This window comes from Bos taurus, chromosome 13, assembly GCF_002263795.3.
Source record: "Bos taurus isolate L1 Dominette 01449 registration number 42190680 breed Hereford chromosome 13, ARS-UCD2.0, whole genome shotgun sequence".
NCBI lineage: Eukaryota > Metazoa > Chordata > Mammalia > Artiodactyla > Bovidae > Bos > Bos taurus.
In genome coordinates, this window is record NC_037340.1 from 33474608 (window position 1) to 33491947 (window position 17340).

Genomic DNA, 17340 nt, shown 5'->3' on the forward strand with positions numbered 1-17340 from the left:
CAAATCTGATCTCTTTCACTGAGTTTGTTTGTTTGAAGTGTAATTGACCTACAACAATTCATTAGGTCCTGTTACACAACATACTGACTTAGTATTTCTGTCTTTTCTTTCCTTGTGACTTTCTGGCTGTCTTTGTTGCTGTGTTTGAATTCTTTTCTCTTTTCTATGTGTACTATTGTAGATTTTTGGTTTTGTGGTTACCGTGAAGTTTATATCTGTCTGTAAATGATTATTTCAAGTTGCTGATCTCTAAACACATTTTAACAACCCTGCATTTTTACTCCCCACTCTCCCACATTTACTGTTTTTGACATCATATTTTACACCTTTTCCTGTTTTGTATCACTTATTGTGAATATAGATGGTTTTACTACTTTTGTCTTTTAACTTTCCTATGAGGTTGATTTACTTCCTTTCCTGGATATTTGCCTTTACCTTTCATAATTTTCATGTTTCTGGTTGTAACCTTTTTTGCTTAAGAGAAGTCCCTTTAACATTTCTTCTAAAGCTGATTTGGTACTGAACTCTTCCCTTTTGCTTGTCTGTAAAAGTTTCAATCTCTGCATTAGATCTGAGTGAAAGCCTTGTCAGAGACCCATAATGTTTATTAACTTTTTTTTTCTTCATACTTTAAAATTTTAAGTTGGAAGTGAAATGCACATTTCTATTTTGCTTTTCTGATTAACCTCATAAAAATTTTTTTGTCGTGTTCAGAAACCATTAACATTTCATTGCTTTTATGGTATTGCCTCGTATGTTAGGTCATTATTTACTTAACCTTCTGTTGTTGGACATTTAGATTGTGTCTCATTTATTTCTGATAAATAACATTGGAATAAACATCTTTGCAGGAAATTTTTTTCTATGTGTAGATTTTTTTATCTCCCCTTTTTCCTGAAAATATTTTTAAAAGCTTTTGAAACATACTGTCAAAATGTTTTCCAGAAGGATTCAGCTGGCTAAAATCACCAGCAATAAACTGGAGTTAACATTCATCTTCACCAGCATTATGTTCATTTAAAAACCCATAGTTTTGGTTCACCAGGAAAAAATGGTATGTAATTATGGAACCATCCCTTGTTGTAGTCAGTACATGTTTTGTGTACATGTAAGCATAAATTTGGTACTTCATTCTAAGTATTTTTTCTACCAAGAATTTAAATTTTCAAGAGTTCTTGAGGAAACTTGTTAGTGATCAATGAGTGGTAGTTCCCTTGAATTTTTCTGTCATTTAAACAGTTGGTAATAAACAGGGACAGTGTCTTTTTTGCCACGATCGGAATATTAAAAACACTGAGCCCTCTTCTGTTCTCTTTCTATACATTTTGGAAATTGAAGGTTTAAGTTGATCTTAAGTTTGTACTCAATCGTTCAGTCGTGTCCAACTCTTTGAGACCCTATGGGCTGTAGCCCACCAGGATCCTCTGTCAGTAGGATTTGCAGGCAAGAGTACTGGAGTGGGTTGTCATTTCCTTCTTCAGGTCTAAGTTTGGAGTTAGTTTGTTAGAAAAACAAAGTTTTTATTTCTGCTGAAACTATTTGTAACAGCAAATGAACAACATTTCAAATGAACATCTGTCCAAACATTTAGTGGTAAATTAGAGTGTGAAATATTGAAGTTTTACCATTTGTCCATTGTCAATAAACCTCTTCTAATTGTGTGATCTACTTAGATTGCTGTTACATCTCTTGATTTCAGACATAACTCTTGTCTCTGTTTCTTGGTTTATCAGTTTTGAAGATTCTCTGATTTAAAAAAATTGGGGTCTATACTTTTCTCCTTTTCCTTTCTCCTCAATGTTTGATATTTATGTATTTTCTTTCTTTCTTTAAAAATATTTATTTTTGTTTAATTATTATTTGGTTGTGCCAGGTCTTAATTTTGACATGTGGGGTCTTTTAGTTGTGGTGTGTAAACTCTTCAGTTGCGGCATGTGGCACCTAGTTCCCTGACCAGGATTTGAACCCAGACCCCCTGCATTGGGAGTGCAGAGTCTTAGCCACTTGAACTACCAGGGAACCCCAATTTATATGTTTTCATTTCTTGTATTATTTCATTTGTTACCTTAAGTGGTAATTGCGAGCCTGTATCTCTGTTGTGTTACTAAGATTCCTAGACTCTTGGTTTCCCCTTGAGTTCTGGAAACTGCCTCCAAGCGGAAGTGCTGGGGGGCGGTTGGTGCTTGTCCTTCGTTTCTTCTCTTAGGGATCGTAGTTCTGAGCTGCTTGTTCTGTGGTATAAGGCCTGAAAATACTCGTTTCCTATATTTTATTTACTTTTCTAGTTGTTCATGGCAGGAACATAATTTTGGATCCTCCTGGCTGGAAGCTGGTGTCTTTTAATGGCTTCTTAACTCCTGAATCTAGTGTTTGCTTCATGGCCCTTGTATTGAAGTCTTCAGAGGGAAGCTAGTTCCTTTTCTTTTTAAATACCATCTTTTCCTGTGAGGCTGCCTATTTCTGACTTTCTGTTTCCTTTACTGGATCCTCCTACTTTGCTTGGTACCTTATTAATTGCATTGGTAATTGTAATATTACCACCAAAAGTCACCTTTGCCAGACCCCATGCTAACTTGATACCTGTGTTTTCATTTTAATTCATAAAGCAACTGCTTAGTATTCTCTAGGGGTCTGTGTTACCCCTTCCTTCCTTCTGTGTATTCTCTAGTTTGGGGCCCCATCTGTTTGCTGATGACTTTTATATTTTTAGCACTGATTTCTGTACTGAGCTCTCAATCTGTCTACCTGATAGTCTGAGCATTTCCACCCAGACTTTTAAAAGGAGTACTGACCTACTGCAGTGTAAGTGGAACTCCTCTGTCTTTCTGTGTCCTATTCTTCATCTCAGTGTTATTTAACCCATGGTTAAACACACACCAAAAAACAAGCTTCCCACAGACAGACATACACTCTGCACGTTAATTTGACTTTCTAATCTCTTCTTGCACCTAGCCCTGCTTCTCCATTCCTGCTCTCCTTGTGTCGTTGCAGTTCTCATCTTCGGTCTGTTACTGACCTCCTAACTCATCGCTGCCTCTAGTTGTGTTCATCTAAAATCTGCAGTATTTCTAAATTTTAAATCAGAATGTGCTTCCTGGCTTAACTTGTCCAGTAATTCCTTAAATGCTGCTGGGCGACATCTGCCTTTGAACACAACACACAAATCTCCTTGTTAGACGTTCGCTTCTCTTACATCTTTCTTGTGTTGTTCCTATCACCTGCCCTCTCAGGCGGCATCCTCCCCGACCACACCATGCTTTTTTTTATATGTTTGTTCTTGCGGCTTCCTGTATCCACAGCTTTGACTTGGCTAATACTTCCGTGTTCATTTTTGAGGCTTATTCCCTTATTTCCAGGCCTGTTCATTTTTTGCTCCCACACTCTCCCACGTGTAGCTCTAACAGTATGTCTGTTATGCATTTAAAGGATCTTTGTTTCACTTTCTTTTACTATATTAGAGGTCCTAGAAGACAAGACATTTTAAAACTCATATTTGTAACCTTTGCACTGCGGAATGCTTGACTGTCAGTCCACTTTTAGATAGTTCCTGTCTTAAATGACGACATGGTTATCCATCCTTTTCCCTAATAGAAATGTGGATGTTTTCCTGGTCACCTATCTTTATCACATGTAACCAGCTCCGAGTTTCTCAATTCTGCTTTTACTGGGGTATATGTGTTTGCATTCTTTTTTTCACTTGTTTGTTCACTTGTTCATTCAGTAAATTTCCCTCAGGGCTACTGCCTGTAAGACTGTGAACTAACTATAATGCATGCCAAACATTGCATTGAATTTGTAGAATTTATAGATTAATTTTTGGAGGAGTAACATGTAAGTATTAATATAATTTTGGGTACCTGAGGAAAGTTTTATAAGTATTCCTCTTTTTTTTTTTTTTAAAGCTTACTTGTAAGTGTTTTAACACTTCTCTTAGTGTAGATGAGATTTTAAAAATTCTGTTGTATTTTCTAATTTGTCATTGTTCATCTGTTGGGAACTGACCAAATGATCATCTTATCTGGCCAACTTACTCACCTTCTTGGTACTTTTCATAGGCTTAGGTTTTCAAATATTGGTTACATCAGTGACAAATATCAGGGTTGTTTTCCTTCGAGTACTTAGGAGTTCACTTTTTTTTTGCATCTTAGTACATTTCCTATCTTAGTACATTTGTTGAATAAAAACAGTGATATTTGGCATCCTGGAATTATTCTGGACTTTAATGAAAATGCTACTTTCTTAGCAGTACCTTGCTGAGTATGATGTTTATTTTGAATAATTTGTAGTCATTTTAAGGAGGCATCACCTGTTCACTTGCTAAGAGTTTTATCCTTAATCCATGTTGAATTTTATCAGTAACTTGGTTGGCATCGGTGGTGATCAAGTCAATATATTAATGTAAAGAATTACAGTAATAGATTTTCTGAAGACAGATCCTCAACATTTCTGCTTTTTCCTGATTTATTTAATGCAGTGCTAGATTTGAATGCTAATGGTTTATTGAGTATATTTTCATTTCCATTTGTAAGTAAGATTGGTTTATACTTTTATTTCACTTAGTTCTCTGCTTTTGTTTCAGAATTATGCTAGCTATAAACTTTTTAAAGCATTTCACTTTTTTTAGATTGGAAAAACTGAAGTGTCTAAATAGAAGTTAGTTAATTAGTTATTTCTTAAAGCTGTAGTAGCATGTGTTGTAAAATCATTTAGAAAATGGCTATTTCTTGGCATCTTTATTTCCCCAAGTTTAGTAAAGTACCAGGGGCAAAGAGCTTCTTTAACTCTTGTTGAATTCTCTAGGTAAGTTCCTAGGAAATGATTTACTATGTAGAATTGTTTGTTATATTAACAGAGTTTGTTTTAGTCAGAGAAGCATTGTTACCCTGGCTAATTCAACAGGGTATGAAATTAGTCTGGAAATGAAATACATGGAAATCTGTCTTCATGGATAGATTTTCTTCATAGAAAGATACTGTTTGGTGATAGTCTAAATTCAGAGCTGACCTTTATAGGAAAATGGTCTCATTAGTATCACTTAATAGAGTATTTGCATAATTACCATGTGTAAAAAGACCAAAGGTAACCATTTTATAAATGTATTCATGTCTTGGGTAATTTTTACTATTTTCTTTTTTTTAAAGCTTATTCTGTGATTTAGAGTCATTATAATTAATTTATAAGTAAATGATATTTTAGAAGTTAAAGAGCTTTAATTTCAATAAAATTGATTTGGTGTATACATTCACATTTCCCCCTTTTAAAAAAATTCAGTGTTTTCAGATATTCATAAAACTCTGGTATATTGTAGAAGTAATGGGACATCTGAGTGGTTCTCAGATTAATATAGCAAAGCAGTGGTTCTCAATCAGGGGCAGTGATGTCCCCATAGAACATTTGGCCGCATCTGGAGACTCTTTAATGGTCACAGTGGGAAGAAACCGCTGTCATTGAGTAGGTGGAGGCCGGAGGTGCTAGTGGACATAATGTACTGCACAGGATAGCCCCCTATAAAAAAGGATCTGTCCCCAAATGTTAGTGATGCCAAGGCTGAGAAACTCTGTTGTAAAAGGAAGCTAATATATACAAACACCCAACATAAAAATGTGTTCTTAGATGTGTGCTTATTCTTTCAGCATCTATAACTGTTAGTACAGTTTGCTGCTGCTGCTGCTGCTAAGTTGCTTCAGTCGTGTCCGACTCTGTGCGACCCCATAGATGGCAGCCCACCAGGCTCCCCTGTCCCTGGGATTCTCCAGGCAAGAACACAGGAATGGGTTGCCATTTCCTTTTCCAATGCGTGAAAGTGAAAGTGAAGTCGCTCAGTGTGTCCGACTCTTAGTGACCTCATGGACTACAGCCTACCAGGCTCCTCCATCCATGGGATTTTCCAGGCAAGAGTACTGGAGTGGGGTACCATTGCCTTCTCTGTAGTACAGTTTACAAGGTCCTTATGCAAAGTGTGTGAAGAGTATTCTGCTCTTGACTGACATCTAGTGAGACATTTACAAATAAATGTAAAACTGAAAGTTGAAATTAAATAAGCGTGTAAATCAGAGTTACAGCTAGTTGTTTTTTCTGCTCTTAGGAATTTCACATATAAATAAACTAAGAAGAGAGTAAAGATTTGTTTAGGGCTACTGAGAAACAGGCTTCCCAGGTGGCTCAGTGGTAAAGAATCCGCCTGCCAATGCAGGAGATACAAGAAACGCAGGTTGGATCCCTGAGTTGGGAACATTAGTTGGAAAAAGGAAATAGCAACCCAGTCCAATATTCTTGCCTGAAAAATCCCATGGACAGAGGAACCTTGCAAGCTAGTCCATAAGGTCAAAAAGAGCCGGGCACAACTGAGCGACTGAGCACACACACGCACACACACACACTGAGAAATTATAACTGGGAAGGAGTAGTATGTGGTAAATTCTTGGCTGAAGTACTACTATATCTCCTTATCTTTTACTTATATTCTTGATTTAATATTAGAGCTTAGGATATAAAATTTTTTTATAGTTTTCTGAGTAAGTGCTGACTTCTGTGTAAGACGTTTTGTATTTTAAAAATTGCTTTAAAATTGTGGAGTTTTAGAGCCAGTGGAGACCTAAGTGGTTTAATCCAATTTCTTCACTTACAGAGATTAAACAGTTCTGTTTCATAGAGATGAAGCGATCTAGTCTGTGGTTTTGCAGCTTGTCAGGCCAGATCTTAAACTGGAGCCCGCCGCTCCCAGCTGCTAGTTGAGTGTGCTCTCAGGGTGAGGGGCAGTAACTAAGTACACTCTGGGTTCTTCTGAAAGCTTTTATGTTTGTTTTTCAAACTATGAATATTAAAACTGTTAAATTCTTATTTTTTCAAACTATGAACATTAAAACTTAAATTCTCATTTCCTTTAATATATATACACACCTCCATATATGTTTTAAAATGAATTTGCATTTATGTTTATAAATCTCATGTTTTATTTAATTTTTATTTATAAGCATTATACATGTGTAAACATGGGTATTTCAAATCTTTCATAGGCAACGACACCTCCAAATCAAGGGCGACCTGATTCTCCTGTCTACGCTAACCTGCAAGAACTGAAGATATCCCAGTCGGCTCTTCCCCCGCTCCCCGGAAGCCCAGCAATTCAGATTAATGGAGAATGGGAAACTCATAAAGATAGTTCAGGGCGTTGTTATTACTATAACAGAGGTACACAGGAAAGAACTTGGAAACCCCCTCGTTGGACTCGAGATACGAACACAAGCAAAGGAGATTCCCAGAGTCCAGGGGATCAAGAGGTATGAGGAGCTAGGGGGTCAACCAGTGAGTTACGGAGCTTTTTCTCTTTTCGTTGCTCAGAGAAGTAAATAGGTTTGCTTCTAACCTTTGAAATCTCTAAGATACTAAATCTTCTTTCCAAGTTTTATCATATTACTGCTTGTTGCTTCCTAGTGTGTAGATAGTAGACGGCAGCTAGCCCTGTGGCATGCTTACTTGTCTAGAGTTAACTGGGTTAATGTTGCCTATTGCCCTTGGTTTCCCTCACATGCTAGAAGATACTAATCCAGTCATTGTCATTGCCAAAGCAGTTACGATTTTTTAGAAAAAGAAGGGAAGAAAATATGTGATGTGATTTAGCCAAACAAAAACCCAGTTATTTGATGCTTTTCTTTATGATTTGATGGGACTGGCAAGATACTTCTCAGTTTTTGTTAGAGGTACAAGATCACTTTTTATGTCTGTGTAGGGGAAATAAGTATAATACAAGTCCTTTGCTACAGGCTGAACACCCTCTAAGTCTGACAGTTCACTCTAAAAACATCATTTCTTGATTGGCTGGTTGTTTTCTGTTTTTTTGGCCGTGCCATGTAGCTTGTGGAATCTTAGTTCCCCTACCAGGGATCGAATCTGTGCGCCTGCAGTGGAAGTGTGGGTCTTAACCACTGAACTACCAGGGAAGTCCCTGAAATCCTCATTTTCTCTGACAAGTGTCCATTACCATTTCCCCAACCTTGGTTTCATAGACACACACACAGACACACATACTCAGTGCAACACACACACACACCCCTGGAGGGCGGTGCAACACACACACACACACACACACACACACCTGCCCACCCATCCACACACACACACCCACCCCCCATACACACACACACCCACCCACCCCTCTACACACACACATACCCACACACACCCACACACACCCACACCCCCTCTATCCCCTGATCCCCCCGGGCTGGGACTGCAGATGTGCAGAGAAGCCTGGGTAGGATGGATGGCACGGAGTTACATCCCGCTGTATGGTAGACGGCAGCGCCTGCACACACACAGGACTCCTGCTCTTAGAGCAGCTGACTTGTACAGCAGAAACAGAACTCCAGCTAGGTAGGAGCTGGAGGAATCAGGCAACACATCCTGTGTAAGGCAGAGTCTAAGAGCTTTGTATAGTTAATAACCCCTCCTCTTGTCCTATTTTTCAGTTGGTTATTTATAGCTATGCTTTGGTGGTAGCTTGTATTAATACTTTCAGAGTTGAGGAATGAGGTAGAGGGTTAGTGAGAAATTGTTCATGCGTTACTATAATAAGAAAAGTGTTAGGGAAGTGATTTGAATTTGTGTGTCTAGAAAGATTTGAAAGTAAGTTGTCCTGCATGTCCATAATAAAGTAAAGTCTTATCATTTGGAAGAATTAGGGAAATGGCTAAATTATAGAATAAAGGGATTTAAAGTATACACGGAAACTTGAATAATAGCCTTTCTTAGGTTTCTGTTACGCTTCAGAGACTAGATGGGAGTGATTTGTAAATTGCAGTCTGAGCTCACACCTCTACTCTCTGCACATATTGTGTAAAAATAGATGTTTCCAGAGTGGCCAGGGCACACCTTCCAGTAACTTCTTGAGAAAGGTTGCATATGGAGGTAAAACAGACCGTGTGTGTGAAAATGTTGACACTGTATTCTCACATTTACTTGAGAGTTTGCCTGAGAGCAGAATTCTAGGTTGGAGATCATTTTTTCTCACAATTGCGAGGCATTTTGAACTTGACTTTATGGTGATCTTGGTCAGCTGCATGTTGGATGTCTCCAGTGTTGGAACCATGAGGTCTTCCCTTTCAGACTGACCAGTCTGCAGAAGTCAGAACACTGGCCAGTAAGAGCTGCCCAGGGTGTTGGTAGCAGCATTTATTTCACACACAGCCCATTAGTCTCCCCTCTTTCTGTCTGGTACCCGTGTTCTAGTTGTGCCTGTTATTTCCCAGCTCAGAATTTCTCTTGAGAGGGAATCAGTCCCTGTGCTTCTGCTGCAGGAACGGAGGGTGCACACTGGTGGCCCGGCATGAGAAGGGGATCCTGGCTATCTCAGTCCTCAGTTTAGTACCTCGGTTCCAGGAGGAACCCGAGCCATTTGAAGACGTTGCTGTGTAAACTTGGTGGATTTCATCTTTCCTCCTCAGTGCCACCCCAACCCCCACCCGTTTAGATTCTGCTTGCTTTGTGGATAATTTAGGTTTTTGTTCATCTGCTTCTCAGCCTCCAGAGTTCTATGGCTCTTGTGTCTTTCTGTGTTCTCCCTGTTCTTGGGGGTTCAGATCTTTTTGAGCTTATTTCAGTACTGTTACCTTATTGGGGTTCAAGTGGGAGCAAGCTTCTCTTTCATTCTAACTCACAAGCTTGTTATTTTAGTGGTTGCCCTAGAACAGTGGTTCTCACCTAGGGCAGTTTTGTCTGCAGGGAACATTAGGCAGTGTCTGGGGATGTTCTGAGTTGTTACAGCTCAGGAAGGGTTACCAGTGTCTCGTGGGTAGAGGCCAGAGAAACTATTGTGCATCCTGTGATTCACACGACAGCTCCCACCATGAGGAATAATCTGGCCCTGACTGTCTGTGCTGCTGCTGCTAAGAACGCTACCTTAGAAGCTGTAACCAGCGTACGTGTCAGCGTCTACAATTAATCAGCATCTGCTTGCTCCTTGAAACCCTCCAAGAACTCTTTAAGTGCTGTGGGGCTCTTTGTTGTTGTTTATTTCCATTTTCTAGTCCCCTTTGCCCCCCACGACTGTGGTACATTTGTTGTTTAGTGACTAATTCATGTCCAGCTCTTTGGTGATCCCATGGACAGTAGCCCACTAAGCTCCTCTGTCCATGGGTTTTTCTCTCGGCAAGAATACTGGAGTAGGTTGCCATTTCCTTCTTCAGGGGATCTTCCCAGCCCAGGGATTAAACCCATGCCTCCTGCTTGGCAGGTGGGTTCTTTACCACTGAGCCACCAGGGAATCCCCACTGTTGTACATGGGGGGCTTAAAATTAATCCTCATATTTACCACTTTCTTTTTGAGATTTCTTAGGCAGATTACATTATCTTGAATAATTTTTTTACTGCCTTAAGTACATATCCATACCTTTAAGTTTCCTTGGTGAGCCTCCATTAGTGATAGAGTCTTGGTTTTCATTTGCCTGGAAATTTATTTTTCATTATTTTTCAAGACTGTCTTTACTGGTACACATTTCTAAGGTGATTGTTTGCTTTTTGTTTTTTTCCCAGTTCCTTGAGACTTACTCTCATGTTTTCAGGCTTCTGTTATTAATATGCACAATTCAGTCTATAGGTCTCTTCTTGCAGGAGGCTTTGAGGACCTTGTGCCTGTAATTTCACTGTGATGTGATTAGGTGAAGTTATCTTTTTTTATTTCCTGCCCAGGCTTTGTTGGGAATCCCAAATTTAAGGAGTTTCTACCTTTGATTAGCTCTGGAAAATTCCTGTATATCTATATGCATTATCTATATACAGCTCCTGTCTCATTTTCTCTTTCCTCTCATTTTGGGACTTTGATTAGATAAATGTTTAATCTGCTTACTCCGTTAGTCCTGTTTCTGGATTTCCGTTATACTTAACATTTTATTGCTGTCCCTCTCCGTGCTTTGTCTTCAGTCATTTTCAAGTTAGGCTCCCGTTTGCTGTTTCTCTCTTCATCGTGTGTGTTTATGTGATATTAAACCAACCCTTGAACTTAAAAGAAGTGTTATTTTTAATTTGTTTGGGGGAGCTACCCATGTTACTAGTTTGAAAATTGTGAAACATACAGAAAAGTGGAAAGAATAGCACCTTGAGCCTCTGTATACTCGGCACCCTTCATCTGGTGTACAAGTTGTTACCACTTCACCACATTTGCCTGGTTTCTTTCTTCTTTACTGGACTGGGTCTTCGTTGCTTCACACGGGCTTTCTCTAGTTGCGGTGAGCAGGGGCTACTGTCTAGTTGCAGTGTGCAGGCTTCTCACTGTGGTGGCTTCTCTGCGGAGCTTGGACTCTAGGGCGCGTGGACTTCAAGAGTTGCACACATTTCTTTCTACCTCCTTTCACCCTTCTATCTCCACTAATTATTTTAATCTGAATCATTTGTCCAGACAATGTAATGTTTTATTCTCTAAGTATAAGGACTTTTTCCAGTAAAACAAATTGAAAACATTGAAAAATGCATTTATCACATCCAAGAAATTTAATATCTGAATATTATTTAATACAAAGTTAATATTCAGTGTTTCTCACTGGTTAGTTAATATCCTTTATGTTTTTTATTCCTGCAGTAAAGGATCCAGTGAATGATCGTATATTGCATTTATTTGTCATATTTTTCTTGGATCTTATTTTCTACTTTATTTTTGATAATTGCAGTATATAAAGGCTTTAAGAGTCTGAATATGCTGTTTTTCTGCTGACTCTCACTCATGCTGTTTGATTCATATCGTGTGTGTATGTTTTAATGTGAGATGATAGTTGTTGGAAATCATAGATAACAAATCTTAAATGCTGACTTTGAAAGTTTCCTTCTGAGAGGCTATCCTTGTGTTTCTCTCATGTGCCTGGGGAAACTAGTATCCTATGAACATTTGAAACTAAATTTTCAGTTTTAGTTTCCCTAGGCCACCTAGGTAGTAGTAATTTGAATGCATAAAGACTGGCTTGTTGGGTTCTCCTCTGATTTCCCCCAATTATTCCTGTGATTTTCCTAGTATGCAGTAGAGAGACAAGATTTGTTTCTGGTTTACCCTATAATCTGCAGGTATAATTCTTTGGGGTCCCCTGTCTTTATTGTGGGACTCCCTGCCTTACATTGTCCCGAGTCCTGTTCCCCAGCATGTCTGCATGGTCTTGAAAACTAATGTTTTAGCTCAAGGTTTGGCAAATGCCTTCTCAGAGAATGCTGCCTTTTTATTCTCCTTACCGATCTGGATTCATGCTTCCAGTTAGTTTTGTTCCTGAGTGTTTATTAACCTCTTGCTCCTTGATGGTTTTGGAAAAAACTGTGATGTAATATGATGTGACATTTGTATATATTGCCAAAATGATCACAATAAACCTAGTTAGTATCTGTCACCATACATAGTTGCAGCATTTTTTTTTCTGGGAATGAGAACTTTTAAGATCTACTCTTTTATTAGCAAATTTCAAACGTGCAATGTTGTATTATTAACTCTGTAACCATGCTGTAGACTCCATCCTCAGGACTTAATTTGTTTTGTCACTAGGAGTCTGTACCTTCTGACCCTCTTCGCCCATTGCCCATGTCTCTGTCAACCACCAGTCTGTTCTCTGTGCCTGTGAGCTTGCTTGTTTGGTTTGTTTCCACATTCCACATGTGAGTGAGATTGCTGGGTATTTGTCTTTCTTCTGCAAGTTATTTCATTTAACATACTGGCCTCAAAATCTATCTGTGTTGTCCCAAATAACTAAATTTCTTTTTTTTTTTAATGGCTGAATAATATTCTCCATACAGATTGCCTTTTATTCTGTTTCTAAAAGATTCTTATTGTACCTCTCTGATATTAGCTTATGTTTTAAGTGGTCTCAATTGGATTAAAATAATCCTGATTTTTCAGGATTCAGTTAGGTTTTCCATTTTTTTTAACCACTGCTATTACAGAACATGTACAGCTCACTCCATTCAAGACTTCTCTAAAGTTGTCTTTGTCAGTTTTTATGAACATGTTACTGACATTAGGATGTTTGTTACTTGTACACATCTGAGTGTTTCAGACCAAATACGATGGTATAAAATTTGATCTATTGAGTAGATGTAATTGTAGAAACTGTTTTACCTGAATGTGACCCTGGAAGGGTCATTTGCAGAATTAGCCCAGTAAATATTACACTGAATTTCTTAATTTTTCGGTGTTATGTTTGAATTCATTCAATTTTTTTTCTTTTAAAGTATAGTTTTGAATAGTTTTTAACAAGCATTTGTGTTGAGTGAGTCAGGAAAACTTTATGATCAATTAGAAAATAAAATACAGAGTTACAGAGCTAGTGTCTTTTCCTCCCCTCTCCCATCCCACACACTTTAAAAAAATTAGCTCAAGATATATTTAGTAAGCACTTTCTATTGGGTGTTTGGCTAGGAACTTGCAATTAATAGGTGAAATGTTCAAGTATCTCAGTCTAATGAAGAGCCCTCACCTCCTACTTTGCTTACATATAAATGTGCGTACATACATTTGCTCTGTCCCCATCATTTTTTAACCTGATTTCAGTTGAAAGTAGCACAACGTAGAAGGTAGCATTTTTATCTCTCAGTCTGAAAACATTGTTTTTAGTTTCATTATAGTGAATATTTGTAGGCTTGCATTAATGCAACATAATAACTTATTAATTTCCCCTGCACCACTTACAATGTACCATTAAAAAGACTAAACAATTTGTTTTGAAAATTAAATACTTGAATATATTCAAGATCTTTTAGTATGTATAGCCAAATAAAGTCAATTGCTTAGATTTTCAACTGCTGTATATATATATTCAAAGAAGAACAATCCTTATGTTTCTGACTATTTGTAGCTTTTTTCATCAGAAGAAAACTACCACAGCATTTGTCACAGCCAGTCAGATAGTCAGTGTGGTTCTCCTCCAAGGGGTTGGTCAGAAGAGTTGGATGAACGTGGGCATACCTTATATACCAGTGACTATACTAATGAAAAGGTACATTCTTTTTTTCTCATCTAGTTTTCTTGGCAGATTCCTCTCATAAAATTGTTGTGTACTGAAGCTCTAGTAGTATTTTAAAAACTCATGAAAATATTTTCTTGTAATTCTGTAGTCCTGTCAGCTGACAGTCTGAAAACTCAGTGTAACTACTGATTCATGGTTTTAAACTGCTTCCAGTTATCATAATTTTTGTGGTGTCAACCTGTTTAAGACAGAATCTTTTTAAGAGTTAGACCCGTTGAGTGTCATTCTGTTTATGCCTCTTCAATAAACATATTTCTTTGTGTTTTTCTTGGCAATTAGTTTTTTGGGAATAGTTTTCTCAACATGTCATAATAATCCCCCTCACTTCCTACATTGCTGTTTCTTTTATAACCAAGTTATGTAAAACAAAAACCATGAATCTAGTGCTTTATGATTAATTAATTAGTGTGAGAATACTTGCTGTAATTTTATGTGTTTATCATCAGAGAAGGTAATGGTTGGTTGTGCTAGTTTAAAAAATAAAAGCCTTGTGAATAAATGGAGATAGGTTTTTTCACTCCACATTGTTTCTTTAATTATTTAACACTAGAACACATGAAAACAATAATTTTCATTTATTTCACAATCAAGATCATATGTTTTAGTCTTTACTCCTTCATATTTCCGGTATTATATGAAGTTTTGTTGTTGGTGTTACTTAAATTGTATGAATAAGCTGTGTTGGCTATAGCAGGTAATTCTAAGGGTTTGTATGAAGTTTGGATTAAATCGTTTAGTAGTTTCATCCTTAAAGATTGAAGAAAAATTCCCTTTTGTTAATTTCTCAACCTGATTTCAGGGTTGTGTGTCCTTGTGTCCACATACATATATATGTTGTCCGTATATGTATCTTTGTATCTTTATGTTATCCATTTCTTGTTGTGTTGTTAAGTGGTGCTTGGATCACTAGCTTGACACTGGATGAAAGAGAGAAAATAAATTTGCATTTAATATTTAGTTACTTATTTTTATTGAACTTAAAATGCAAGTCTGTTAGTATAAGTTTGTTATATTTCTTTTGGAATGTTTTTGAGCAAATAGAATAAAATTCATAAGAATATCATCTAATACCTATGATTTTATAAGCTTAAGCTCAACTTTGTGTTTAAAATATAACACCTGTTTTGTTTTTATAGTGGCTCAAGCATGTTGACGATCAAGGTAGACAGTATTACTACAGTGCAGATGGATCTCGGTCAGAATGGGAGTTGCCAAAGGTAATAAACCTTAACTCTGAGTTTCTGTGTAAAAATAGCGGATGAAGTAATACCTGAGAATGGTTACAACAGGTTTATTTTAAAATTTTTATTCAGCGCTTAAAAAGCAGCAAGACTAGTTTTTCCATAATTCATTGAGAATCTGTTGCTTTAATTATTCTGTGACATACATTTATAGCTATATAATATTGATAATCCCTATTTAAAAGTTTTTTGACTCAGTTTTCAGTGTTCCTGGATCTAAGATCCCCTTTAAGTGGCAGTAATGCAAAGAGTTCTCTTAAATTTGTTGAGTTTTCTGCAGGAAGTTGGTGTTAAACTTATTTAAAAGAAAAGCAACTCAGTATTCAAGTTTATTCTTGTATGTAGATGTGTATTATAGTTGAGTCAATCATTAGCAGCATGTAGTAATGAGACCTTCCAGGATCTCACTGGCTTTCTAAAGATAAATGCTCCAGGGCTGAGTTTATCTAAAGCAGTAGGTTTCAAAATGGTTGTGTACTTACCACTGTTAGTATTAAGATATAAATATATGTAAATATTAATGATATCTGAGCAACCATTTACATTTTAATTGGTACCTTATTTTAACATTTTAGAAAACACCTATGAGTAGCAGATGTATCTGTAGTGTCAATTATCAGATAGACATTAGTTTCTAAATAAATTTTTCTTTTTCCCAAAGTAAGTCAATTTAAAGAAAAATATTAGTAGTTTAGAGATACATGGATATATAAAAAAATCATTAAAAAATATAGTGCAATGGATAGAATAAACTATAGTCAGAGGGACAGGAAGATAACAAATATTAAAATATGGTTAAAGGAGATGGAACATGGGTGGAAAGTTTCCTGTATGCACAAATGAGGAATTCTCGAAGAAGAAAATGGAAGAAGTGGTAGATAAATAGTATTTTGGAAATATAATTTCTTGGAATTTTCTGAAACTAAAGGAAAGCATCAGTCTTCAACTGGAGCCTTCAATACTGACAGAACACAGAAAAGTAAATACACCTATTGACAAATTTTACTGAGTCCGTGAAACTTCAGTAGAGGGAGACAGTCTTAATAGCCATCAAAGGGTAAAAAGCAAGATTACCTGTGGTGGCAGTTTGTATCACTTGACCCACTCCTCACCCACTGCCGTATCAGTGCTTTTTGCTGTGTACCTTTGTAGTGACCTCTTGCTGTGAATGGGGGCGTATTGTCCTGCTGTTACCATGACTGAATATAGTCTAGACATGTGACTTGCTTCCACTGATGGGATGTGAGCAAATGTGTCATAAACATGGTATTGAAAAGGGCTTGTACACCAGGGCTTGCTTTTCCACCTCTGCCTCTGCTGTGAGAGGAATATAGGGTCCTAGGTAGAGTAAATAAATACATTTTAGGAAAATGAACAGGCTCAGAGATCTGTGGGACCATACAGAAGACCTAACATTCATTTCATGAGAATTCCAGAAGGAGTGAAGAAAGAGTGTGAGGCTGAAAAATATTTTCAGAAACAATGTTTGAAAACATCTCAGATTTGATAAAAGACAAACCACCAGATTCACGAAGCTGAGTAAATACCAAACAGTATGGACTCGAAGAAACCCACATCCAGACACACTGTAATCAGATTTCTGAAAACTAAAGACTTCGTCTTCCCCCCCGCTCCAAGAAATATCGTGAAAGCAACTCAGTGAAACCACACAGTACTTTGTGGGGGTAATAATGATTTGAATAACAGAGGATGTCTTATTAGAACCCATGAAGCCAGAAGGAAGTGGTGCAACATTTTACAAATGTGGAAAGAAAAAAATTCATGATTGTATATCCAGCAAAAATATCCTTCAGGCATGAAAGTAAAATAAAGACATTTTCAGATTAAAGTAAACCCAGAGATTTATTACCAACAGTCTTGTTCTCAAAGAATTGCTATCAGAAATCCTTAAAACGGAAGAGAAATGATAAATGAAGAAAACTTGGGACGTTAAAAATGAACAGAGTATAATGGGAAGGCTGAATATCTGAAGACACATTTGTCTTGCATTTTAAAGGGATATAAGAAGACATTACGTGAACTGTGAACTTCCTGATGTTCAAGCTGGTTTTAGAAAAGGCAGAGGAACCACAGATCAAACTGCCAGC

At 37.2% G+C, this 17340-nt stretch overlaps 1 protein-coding gene across 15 annotated transcripts in view; it reads left to right on the forward strand.

Annotated features, from left to right (window-relative positions):
• Nucleotides 1-17340, forward strand: part of ARHGAP12 (Rho GTPase activating protein 12) — a 118154-nt gene that overhangs the window by 53483 nt on the left and 47331 nt on the right. For 10 of the 15 annotated variants that reach the window (XM_059892723.1, XM_059892727.1, XM_010811140.4 and 7 more), the window contains 3 exons: nucleotides 7017-7280; nucleotides 13821-13961; nucleotides 15128-15208. In XM_059892723.1, the coding sequence (XP_059748706.1) occupies nucleotides 7017-7280; nucleotides 13821-13961; nucleotides 15128-15208 (486 nt within the window). 15 annotated transcript variants of the gene reach the window in all.